This window comes from Artemia sp. Qi Xiang Cuo, chromosome 15 (genome assembly GCF_049724085.1).
Source record: "Artemia sp. Qi Xiang Cuo chromosome 15, ASM4972408v1, whole genome shotgun sequence".
Taxonomy (NCBI): Eukaryota; Metazoa; Arthropoda; class Branchiopoda; order Anostraca; family Artemiidae; genus Artemia; species Artemia sp. Qi Xiang Cuo.
In genome coordinates this window covers 2019115-2031304 of record NC_142808.1, presented here as the reverse complement: position 1 = coordinate 2031304, position 12190 = coordinate 2019115, and the positions used below count along the sequence as shown (strand labels likewise).

Below are 12190 nucleotides of genomic sequence, written 5' to 3'. Positions count from 1 at the left end.
TCCGCCTGCTGATTCTGCCTGTTCTTCATTTAAATCCAAATTGTTAGCGTGGTAAATTGGTAGCGTGCTAATTGTTTGCAACTCATCCTGAGGAAGAAGTCAGAAAGGCTTACAGAAAGACTTAAGAAGTGTCAATTACGATGGATCCAAAAGAGATAACCTGGGACTCAATTTTTCTCGTTTTTAGGAATCAGAGTATGGTCTCAATGATAAAAAAAAGAAGTAGGGAAGAGTATTCAAAATGTACGAAACACTAGCAGTCCTGACTACTTTGTTGCATTATCTAGTTTTTGAATATTGTAATTGCAATTCTCCAATAATGATTTGATTTGTTAGAGAGATTTTTAACAATATTTACTTATGGGTTTTGTTTGGACGGAGGAAACATATTTGCTGGAATTTTTTCTAGCTCAGTTTTGTCTAGACGTCGGAAAAAAGGCTAAAATCCCCTATCGAATCCCTTGGCAAACTCATCATTTTTCTTCATTATCATTATTACATTTACTTAATTACTTCATGATTTTGAATCTGAAAAGTTTTATTAATCTGTCAAGCTTAAAAACTGCATAGGCTTAGAATTTGACAGAATGAATGAGTTCATAGAGGTGCCACTGAAAAGATCTAGTGAAGTGGATCTGGTGCGTCCATTTAAAGCTTTGGTGCAATCACGAAATGGTAATTCTGGAAAACAAGAAAACCTGGAATCTGCCTTTGAAGAATTTAACACTCTCAGACAAGCTGCCACAAACAGAAATGTAGAAAAGCAACAAAGCTATTTAGATGTAATGGTCAAGTAAGTGTCTTCTAAAATTTGCTGTTTTTTTAAGGCTAGACTTGGTGGTTAAGATTATGGTAATTTTGCAGTTTACAGCATAGGCCTAATTTAGCTAGGATGAAAGTGAATATATCACTTGATATCCTTCCAGTAAGTTCCTAGGGTATAAATGTATGAGCAGTCTACCACATAAGGAGACATAGGCCTAGCAAGGGCGGAACCAGGATTTTTTTTCAGGGGGGGGGGAGGAATTTACTAATTTCTGACTCAGTTTTCGACTAATTTTACTGATTTTCACCTATGTTTTACTAATTTTCAACTTATTTTGGACTTGGTCAAAAATTTTGGGGGTACCCCCCCTGGATACAGCCTTGAGACATAGACCTATTAAGAAAGCAATTCTTGCTTCATAATATGCACAATAATCCTGCTTAATTTATTTTGCAGTGGGAGAATTTTTATCTTTAGTTCTTTCCTTGTTTTTCTAAGAAACTCATGAGTTTCTTAAAACCTATATACAAACAGAATATATAGGATACCTCCACCCCCCTAATGTGTAATTATATATCCAGAAGTGCATTCTGAATCTAAATAGCCTATAACCTTCATTTGCATCACAAATGAACTTTACCTTCCCCATGATGTGCAAATATATAGCCTACCCTGATTTGGCCCCTAAAGGTATTTCATTTTTGTAACCACACAAAGAAGTTATCAACACTAGGCTAGTTAAGCTATTGAAAATGGTTAAAAACATATCACTAGCTTATAAATAGGCTAAGTTGTTCAATAGTAATATATTCCAAAAAATACTTAATTTTAATAGGTAATTTATAAATTTTAATACCTAATCCAAACCTCATTTACTAGGCAACTCAATATATATAATTTTTGGTCAATATATACCAAATCATATTATTGAGTTTCAAATAAAGTGAATACACCGTTCAATGCCTTTTTTATGCTGATTACAAATATAATAAGCATTTCTATTGGAAATGAATTTCAGCCCCCCCCCCCTATATAGGCTTTACCTAACCTAACCCTGAATTGACCTCTCTAGGGGGGGGGCTGAAATTACTTTCCGATTGAAATGCGTATTATCTTTACAATAAGCATAAAAAAAGGCCTCGAACTGTGTATTAACTTTAGTCCTAACTCAATAATATGATTTGGTATATATTGACCCAATTTTCCTACTGTTTCAAGTTTTTCAAATGGTATTGACAATGGTAAGAGCACTAAATTTTGCAATTCAAAACTTTACCCTTAAAAATTCAGGGTAGGCTATATATTTGCACATTAGGGGGGGGGGGGTAAAGTTTTTGGTAAATTTGCAGTGTGCCATATAATTTAGCTAGGATTAAAGTGAAAATATCATTTGATCCCTTTTTATGCTCTTTTCTAACTCATACAAAAGACCTTTGGGGCCCGTCTAAGGGCTGATGATGCAATTAGCCCCAGAAGCAATTATTGAATTATGAAAGAGCATAAAAAAGGCATCAAATGATGTTTTCACTTTCATCTTAGCTAAATTATATGTCCCACTAGAAATTTAGGCAAAACTGCTTTTAGATTGCAAAGGTTCCCCAAAAGTTAAAAGTATATTTCTATAATAAAATTTATTAGTGAGAATATTTTTTTAGCTTATTCAGAAAATAAATCTGCAGAATCTTTAAAAAGAGCCTGAAACCCCTCAAAAATGACATCACATTAAAACTGACATCATTATGTCTGGCCACCAATACATATAGTGAACCCAAGAACATAACCAAACTGTTCTGTAAATATGAAAATTGTGCTAATTGTCATGTTGTAATGAACTGTTGTCATGTATATATATATATATATATAAATAGCAATAATCCAACTGTGACATGAAAATTATTGAGTCAATGTTACCTGGCAGCATCTACAGGTTCTTCAAACTTAATTGCTAGAAGATACAATTTAAGGTAATTATTGAGAGGTTTCAGACCCTTTTAAGAATTTCTGCAAATTTGTATTCAAAATAACATTTTAAAATCAAAACTAAGGGAAATAATAATTACCATTGTGAATCAGCTAAAAATAACAATTTTTTCTCACTAGCCAGTATTTTAACATACTTTTACCAAACAACTGCACCAAACGAACGTATACCGACTACAGCAGGATCAGGGAAATACTACAGGCGGTTGCATGGGATCAAGTGACTAACAGTGATGATATAGAGCAAGCCTGGCTAAATTTCAAGAACGCCGTCCTCCATGTTGAGCAGCTTTGTACTTCAACGTCTTTTGTCAAGGCACCTAGAACACTGCCTCACATAGACTGACCCATTAAAAGAGCCATGAACAGGAAGAAAAAGGCACTTTCGAAGTACAAGAAGTGTGTATGCACACGACACTGGGAGCATTATGCCAGAGCCAGGAATAAGTTGAGACATCTAACTAGGTATTTTATGGCAGAATATGAGGAGAAGATAGCCTTTAGTATAAAGGAAAACCCTAAACGATTTTGGAGGTATGTGTCCAAGAAAGATAAGAACAGGCGATCAATACCATTCTTATTCAACGCTGAAGGGAAAAAGTTGGAAGACCCAGAAGCTATAGCAAATTTGCTTAACACTACCTTCGCTTCGAACTTCTCCTCAGACTCATCAGCTGAACCCTCATGTCCTGACCCCAGACATATCGAACATCTTATGCCGAAACTCATCATCACGACTGAAGAGGTTAAGAAAAGACTATCAAAGCTGGACCCTAACAAAGCCAAAGGACCAGACGGCATCCATCCCAGGCTGCTCAAAGAAATCTCTGATATAGTCACCGAACCGCTCTGCTCCTTGTATAATCTGTCTTTGAAGACAAAGAAACTACCACCTGATTGGCGTACAGCAACAATAACTCCAATATTTAAGAAAGGTTCCAGAAGCCAGCCAGAGAACTACCGGCCCATAAGCCTTACCTCAGTCGTTGCTAAGCTGATTGAAGGAATTGTCAATGATGCCGTTATAGCTCACATGACAAGGAATGGTCTCCTTTACAGCGGCCAACATGGCTTTAGAAAAGGAATGTCCATTGAAACGAACCTGATCCAAGCTTATGAATCAATCACTGAGGTTATCGAATCGGGATCCCCTGTAGACGTGTTCCTACTGGACCAGGCAAAAGCCTTCGATAAAATGTCCCACCGGTACCTGATGATTAAACTGTCAGCATATCACATTGATGTAGACGTAGCCCAGTGGATCCATAGCTTTCTGTCTGATAGAATCCAGATTGCTGCAGTCTACGACCACAACGGAAACCTCGTGTACTCGGCACCAGTAAATGTCAGAAGTGGTGTGCCACAGGGAACTAAGTTGGGCCCGACTTTATTCAACCTCTACATTAATGATGCTCCTGAGGTTGTCCAGAATCTGCTGGAACTATATGCAGACGATTCCAAACTCTTTGGACCTGCCGCTTCTGACGAAGACTGCAATGCCCTGCAACAAGACTTAACAAACCTCTGCCAATGGGCCTCAACTTGGACACTAGAGTTTAACCCAAGCAAATGTAAAGTTTTACATCTTGGACTGAACAACCCTTGCCATAGCTACCATATGTTGGACTCTACTGGTGCTATAACACCCATCCAAAGCGCAGAGGAAGAACGTGATCTCGGGGTAATCATAGATAATAAGCTGAAGTTCCATAGTCACTGCCGAACTCAAGCCGCAAAGGCAAACAAGATCCTAGGCCTAATCAAGCGATCAGTGACTAGTCGCCACCCCAGGGTCATTAAGAAGCTTTACACAGCCCTTGTCCGCCCTCATCTTGAGTTTGGGATGGCAGTTGCAAACCCCCACTTCAAATGCGATGCAGAGTTGCTTGAAAAAGTCCAGAGAAGAGCTACTAGGCTCCCATTTGACAACCAACAAATCCCATATGAGCAACGCCTAGAAAAGCTTGATTTGCAAACTCTGACCTACCGTAGAAAAAGGGGGGACGTAATTTTGGCATATAAGTTGATGAACAGCAGTGTTATCAAGCCCATTCTCGAACAGGACCAGTCTAGCAGAGCGCGAGGTAACCCCATAAAACTCCGCCAAAGATTCAGCAGAAAGCGTGAGAAATACAACTTCTTCACCAATCGCGTTGTTCCGTTGTGGAATTCACTGAGCGATTCAACTGTTTCCGCAGCTTCAGTTAACAGCTTCAAGACTGGCGTTGACCATGACTGGAGGAACAAGCCATGGAGGACGCAGTGGGATGAGCCTGCATCCACCACTAGGGTCTATTAGTGTGTGATATTCAACTGTCCTGTATATGTGTAGGATGTGATGATCCACTAATGAATTGTGCAACGAACTCCTGTCAATACTACCTGGCGACATCTACAGGTTCCTGCAACCTTAGTCGCTAGAAGATGCGATTTAAGGTAATTTAAGGTAAACTTTTAGGGACTATAGGCTGTTTTGTGCCTTCTTAGCCCTTCAAGGGCTCAAAGTGGAATTTGCCCCAGAAAAAAATAATGTATTCTGAAAGAGCATGAAAAAAGGCATTAAGTGATATATTCACCTTCATTCAAGCTGAATTATGTTGTAAACTGCAAATTTACCAAGATTATCTATAGCATAGGACAGAAATTAGATAGAAAAAAGATTAGGCTAAAGGTCTAGAATAGTGGTTCTTCAGAAGGAGACATGCCTGGGCAAAAAAGCAACACTTACAGAATGCCAATTTTATGTTCAGTTTTATGGTTTTATTTGTGTTTTTGACATTTCATCCCCTCCCCCCCTAAGACCATATCTCAAACAATAAGCTGTATTAAAAATGTGGTTCAGTCCTGCATTCTAGGGATATGATGAGACAAAGGTTAAGATGGCTTGGGCACATTCTGTAGATAAAGGATGACAGATTGCCAAAGTTTATCCTTGTTGGCCAAAAAAAAAAAAAAAAAAATAGGTCATCCCTAAATAGGGTAGGAGGATGTTATAAAGGAACATTTAAGGAGAATGTAAACTTCATTGGAGGCTGTAAAAAGGGAGGCTTTGAATAGATTGAGATGGGGGAGGAGCCTACATAGCTGTTTTGGCCTCAGGTGGCTTGGTGCTGCACTGAATTATTTGTAGAAGCAGCAGAAAGAGAAAAAAACAGACACTTTTAGAATGCTAATTGGGACATAAAATTAGCATGTATAAACCTAGAATCAGGGCTCTTAGTAAGGTTCTAGGCATGGAAAAAAAAAACCAGAAAAAACGTATTCTTGGTGGAAGGGTTTTTCTAGAAGAAAAATTTCTGTGGGAGGATTTTTTGGGGGGAATTTGTGAGTGGAAATTTTACATAGGGAGAAGGAAGGGTGGGGATTTTGCTAAATTATTCTTGCTCAAAGCAATGGATATGTAGTTTTTCTTCTGAATGGGGTAAATAGGAAAACTGTGTGTTTGGATTGTTGAATTTTATGTTTAATTAAATGTATTTTCTTTGTTTGAAATATTTCTCAATGAAAATGAGATCTGTTCCCTGCCTGTTCTCCTCAGAAGAAAGACAAACAGAAATTACAATAGATAACCTACTTAAACTCAAAACAAGCAAAAATTAAAAGGAGTACAGCTGACAACACCCATGTCTTCTCAAGACCAGAACATAATTTGCACTTTACTAAAAAAAAACAAATAACCATGTATTTTCAGTTTAATATACATATTCTGATATTTGTTCCTTGAAGTCTTAATACTTCTTTATTTATTAAAAACAAAAAGTGAAAGCATTTAGATTATTATTATTATTTTTTTTAGAAAAGTGCAAATTATGTTCTGGTCTTGAGTAGTTGAGGGGGTTGTCAGTCCAACTCAGGTTAATTTTTGCTCATTTTCAGTTTGACTTTGTTATTTATTGTAAATTCTGTTTGTTTTGGGTTTAATTTATTTATTGATGGTGATTTGTGGGAGTTTTAAGCTCAGAAAATCATTTGAATTTTTTTTAATCATTTTTGGCCTAATGGAGCTCTTTACTTCTTTGAAAAACTTGTTTTATGGAAAGTTTTTTAAACTAGTTTCTGTTTGCTTTTTATTGACATAGTCTTTTTCAAAGAAAAAAAAATATTTCACATGTTTGTTTTGTTTTTTTTCTATTAGACTCCATCATTTTCTATTTTTCTATATACCCCATGGGGGGTGTTTTATGGGGGGGGGGGGGGGTAAATGCCAGCCTGTGGCTTACTCTGTTTTTATCTAAAATACATAAAAATAAATAATTGATTCAGTTTATAGGTAAATGGGTTGAAACAAGAGTGATGAATGGGAAATAAATAATTTGGGCCATATATTTGTACATTAGGGGGGATTTGAGGGTAAAGTATAGTAGAAGCACCTGCAAAATGTCTCAACTACAATTTTTCTGCATAATATGATGTAAGAATGGTTTTTCTAAACATGTTTCCTTCTCATCCAGATTTGCCTCTCAATCCCAGAGCTCATCCCAGATTTGCCTGTCAATTACTTGGACTATCTGTCTTGGCTTTTTCTACAATTTGCCATGTCTTGCTTACTGCAAAATACTTAATTTTAGTTTGTGATGAATAGGAAATATATTATTTGGTCCATATATTTGTACATTAGGGGAGAGTTGAGGTAAAGTATAGTAGAAGCACCTTCAAAATGTATCAACTGCAATTTTTCTGCATATTATGAAGTAATAATGATTTTCTAACATGTTTTCTTCTTTATAAGCCCAATTCTAGGCTTATACCTGCTTATTTTATGTTCATTTTTATGATTCTGTTTTGTTTTTGACAATTTAATCCCAGCACCACCTTGTAACAGTATCATATAGCTATAAACTATGTACAAAACTAGCATATAAGGGTGAAAAGCTGATTCAAAACTTGGAAATATGATTCATTGATACTTGCTGCATATAATAAAGTAAGAATTATAAAAAACTTTAGTTAGTTTCTTATAGCCTAGAGCAAGGGTGAAGCTAGGGTTTTGAGTTTGTAGGGGAGATATAAAGAATGTTCAGACAAGACCATCCAGTGTCCCAACAAACACGGACACATAAGCTAAATTAAGACACCAAAGTTCCAAGGTACCAGCATTGCCCCCCTCCCCTTAACTGTGCCTCTTCAGGGCTATATGAGACCATTAGAGCAGGGCTAGGGATGAATTGTAAAAAACAAAACCAAAAACTTAACTTAAAATAAGCAATCTAAAAATATCTCCTTTTTACCTAGAATGTCTCCTTCTGAAGGGCCACTTTTCTTGACCTTACCAATGAAAACATTCAAAAACAGAAAAAAATGGGAAATATGATTCATCAATACTTGCTCACATGATAAAGTGAGAATTTCATCATTTTTCCTATTTACATACTAGGCTACTTAGATAGCTAAGAAATATATCTACCTTTAGAATCTGAATTGTATTGTGAACCCAAATATAACATTTATTTGTACTGAAAACCCTTCTCATCCCTTGATATGCAAATATATTTCCTGAATAATGCATATAAACCCTGCACTCCCCCCATTAGTGTGCAAATATATAGCCAGGGCTGGATTTGAAGTTTTGATGCTTCTAGGCCCAAGTGTTTTTGCTGCTCTGTTTTTGCAAGATTTTTTGGGAAATCTCCAAAAAATCAGGGATAGTGAAAGCTATGAATAGAACACAACTGATGAGCTAAAAGTAATGAAAGGGAGATGTAATACCAAACTCTCAGCTGCCAGTCTTGGGAGACATCTGACAGTTTATAAGTGGTCACAAAATTCTTTTATTGTTTTAAAATGATTTTTCTGTGAATAGGTAGTGCAGGAGCTGAGTGCACCTGACAGTGACAATACTGACAGTGACTGAGTGTGACAATAAAGTATATCAGTCTAGTTTTTGTTAGGAAAAAAAAATCACTCAGTGATAATTTATTGTGCACCCTGGAATTTTGCACCCCTAGACCTATGGGTAAATCTGGGCCTATATATAGCCTAAACTATGTACTGTATTTCCTATCCATTTTTCCTTTTCTTGATTAGATCACTCTTTTTTCAAATAAATTTAATGGTAAAGATATAACATCAATAAAATCAAGAAACAAAAAAAATGCATAGGAAATATGCAATTTAGGCTATATGTTTGCACATTGGGGGAGAGAATAGAGTTTTGGAAAAGTGAATCACTTTAGAAATGATATAACTAAATATTTTAGGATTTCTTAAACTGTTTTCAGAATTTTATAGTGTTTCCTTTCCACAGGCCTAATTGTACATTAATATAGTTTGTTGTTCTTTTGATTGATTGATTTCTTGTGAAACTGGTTGCTCTGTGTAGACTTGAAATATCCAGTTTAGCCTGAGTGATTGTGCTCAATATGGAATAAAAAAAAGAACTCTTTTCAATAAGTAAAAAAATGTGAATAATAATAGCAAGAAACATGATGACCTGATTAATATAAATGTGCTGTATAATTTAAATTAAAAATTTTGATGTTTCATTTTTTTAGCTTGTTAGCCTCAATATCCTAAGGCTCTATATAGGACCAAATAATTTCTGAGACCACACTGGCTAATCATGATCACCATTACTAGGAAAGGGTCGTCCAATTTTAGTTTGGTGTTTTTATTTTAAGGTTTGGTTTTTATATTTTTATCAGTTTTATTCTGCACTGAGGACGGTCAAGTGGAGGTCTTGACCAAAATATTTGCATAGTTTTTTTTATTTTTTTCACTGGCTGTTAATTGTCCTCGTTTCCTTTCTTCGCGATTTTTTGTTTATCTATATAGGACCATAAGGAGGGTGAGGCTCAATTTTCACAAAGGTAACTTTAACTGTAAAAAATGAATCAAATTGTCAATCTAATAATGTCTCTTCTCTAGCATGTCTCTTTCTTGAGAGCCTCCATTTTGCAACTTAATCATAGAAAATGGTAGCCTATAGTCTGTATATAGAGAAAAATCCTTAGCTAAATACTATATACAAAATTTTCCTAGTCTACTTGGCATCTCCTATAAATAACAATTTATAAACAGTATGTTTTGAGTAGCCAACTAGTCAACTATCAATAGAATGCTATATACCCTATGTAATTAGTGTACACTTTGGATAATACAACTATGATCTAATATATGCATAGCTGGGATTCTAATAACTTGAAAGAAACTCATTAATTTAATTTTTTTTTCTCACTGGTAGTAAGGAACAACACCAAAATTTAGTACAAATCAAAATAATTTGGTATATGAGAGAGGCAGCCCTCTGTTCAATTCCACTGCTGTTTATGGTGGTTTTATTTTTTGTCCCAATTTTTAGGATCTCAAAGGCATATAAAGTAGGGTTTTGCCATTCTTTAGATTTGAAGGACCCATACTCAAAACAAACTATCCATGCATATATACCATTTTTTGATTTGAAATTATGACCATTTAAGACAAACGTTTCAATCCAGAAAAAGACAATTCTTTCCATCAAACTGAAATCATTTATATGTTAAACTGATTCTCTCTCTTTCAATGCTCAAACTAAACTGAAGAAAATTTCATTACACACATTCTTCAATGTGTTTCTTCAAAGTTTGAAGAAACACATTAAAATAGGATTGATTGTCACAAGAAAATTTGATTACTTTACATGAAACAGCATAGTTTTGGGAATATAATATTTTTGCTATTTGGTTGATATTTTAATGCTCTCTGTCTGGTTGTTGATCTGAAGCATTGAGACAATATTTTTGAAAAATAAAAAAAGATATGTCAAGTAAAGTAAGAGTATAAAAAACAGAAAAAGTCAAGTAATTGCAAAAAGTAAGACAACACAACAGCCTAATCAAGAAAAATTGGATAGGAATTCCAAGGCTTCAGTAATATTGAGGAATGCTCTAATTGCTGTGGATCATTGAGCAATATTTTTATTTTTGAATTCAGTTATAAAACAGATATATTTGATGCCTTTGGACCCTGTATTTTTATAAAGTAGAGCATTTTCATATTAGTTCATCCAAAGAAATACATTGAAACAAAAATTAAGAAATATACAAAAAGATTTGATGTGTACAAGAATAACATTGCTGTAGTTAAGGTAGAAAAAGAGGTTGGTAGCTGCTTTTGTATTAAATCAAGAGTTAAATTGGGTTGCATTTTATCCCCATTTGTTTGGATCATTTGGATGGACTTTGCCCTAAGGAGCACAGCAAAGGTAATGGGACAAGCTTTATAATTGGGAAAGTAAAACTCCTCCATACCTAGATTATGCTGATGATTTAAGCATCCTAGATGAAAATGTTTATAGAATGAATGAATTTTTAGAGGTTAAGAGAGTTCAGGGTGCAAGAATTTGCAAAAATAGGTTTAAAAATTAATAATAAGAAGACCAAGTTGTCAAGGCTATGTTCAAGTGAAGTTGAAGATGTGATGCTGGGTAACAAGAAGATCAATCAGTTGAACTGCTTCAGTTACCTTGGTAGTGTTATCATAGGCAGCTCAATAGAACTGCCTAAGTAAAGAACAATGTTGACACAATGTATCATTTATTATTATTTTTTTTTGTATCAAAGGGCACTTTGTATCAAAGGAGTTGTTGTAGAAACATCTAATCAAAATTTTGAGATAGCCATTTTGTTCATCATAGTTAATTTCTGGATAGAAATTACGTTTTTGAGGAGGACTCTCCACCACAGGCCTCAGAACAAGGGTTCTAAGTTATGCCCTGGGGGCATATGAGGTTTTTATAGTAAGCTTTGTTGTAGAAACTTCAAAAAGGGCTCATTCGATTGGAAATAGAAAGGGCTAGTTCCCTTTTTCCTTGTTGAAAGGGATTAGAGGGCAACTAAATCTCTCTCTTACGCCCGTCATTCCCCAACACACATTCAATCAACATGTTGAGATAGCCATTTTGTTCAAAATAGTTTAACGTTCTGGAAATTAGGTCTTTGAGGCTGACACCCCGCCCCCCCCCAAAGTCCTCAGGGCAAGGGTTTTAAGTTATGCCCTGGGGTTATATAAAGTTTTTATAGAAAGCATTGCCATAGAAACTTCAAAAAGGACTCATTTGATTGGACAATGAAATGGCTAGTGCCCTTTTTAATAGTTGAAAGTGATTGGAAGGCAACTAACACCCCTTCCACACCCACCATTTATCACATAGATAATTTCGGAGACCACACTGCCTTTCCATGACAATAAAATAAAACTTGAAAATAGGGATAAAATCCTTTTTAATAGACAGTGTTTTGGGAAATTTATTATACACTGTCTATTAAAAAGGATTTTATCCCTATTTTGAACTTTTATTTTACCACCATTTATCCAAACACATCCAATTAAAATTTTGAGATACCCATTTTGTTTTAAGTAGTTGAAAGGTTTGGAAATTATATCTTTGAGGATGACACTCCCCCCCACAGCTCTCAGGGTAAGGGTTGTAAGTTATGCCCTGTGGGCATATAAGATTTTATTGAAAGC

The 12190-nt window shown here is 35.3% G+C and overlaps 1 protein-coding gene across 1 annotated transcript in view; it reads left to right on the top strand.

Annotated features, from left to right (window-relative positions):
- Positions 1-521: 521 nt before the first annotated feature.
- ALiX (programmed cell death 6-interacting protein-like protein AliX) overlaps positions 522-12190 on the top strand; it is a 109598-nt gene continuing 97929 nt past the window's right edge. The window contains exon 1 of the mRNA XM_089101617.1: positions 522-793. Coding sequence (XP_088957743.1) covers positions 588-793 — 206 coding nt within the window. The 5' untranslated portion in view covers positions 522-587. The remainder of the gene's footprint in view (positions 794-12190) is intronic.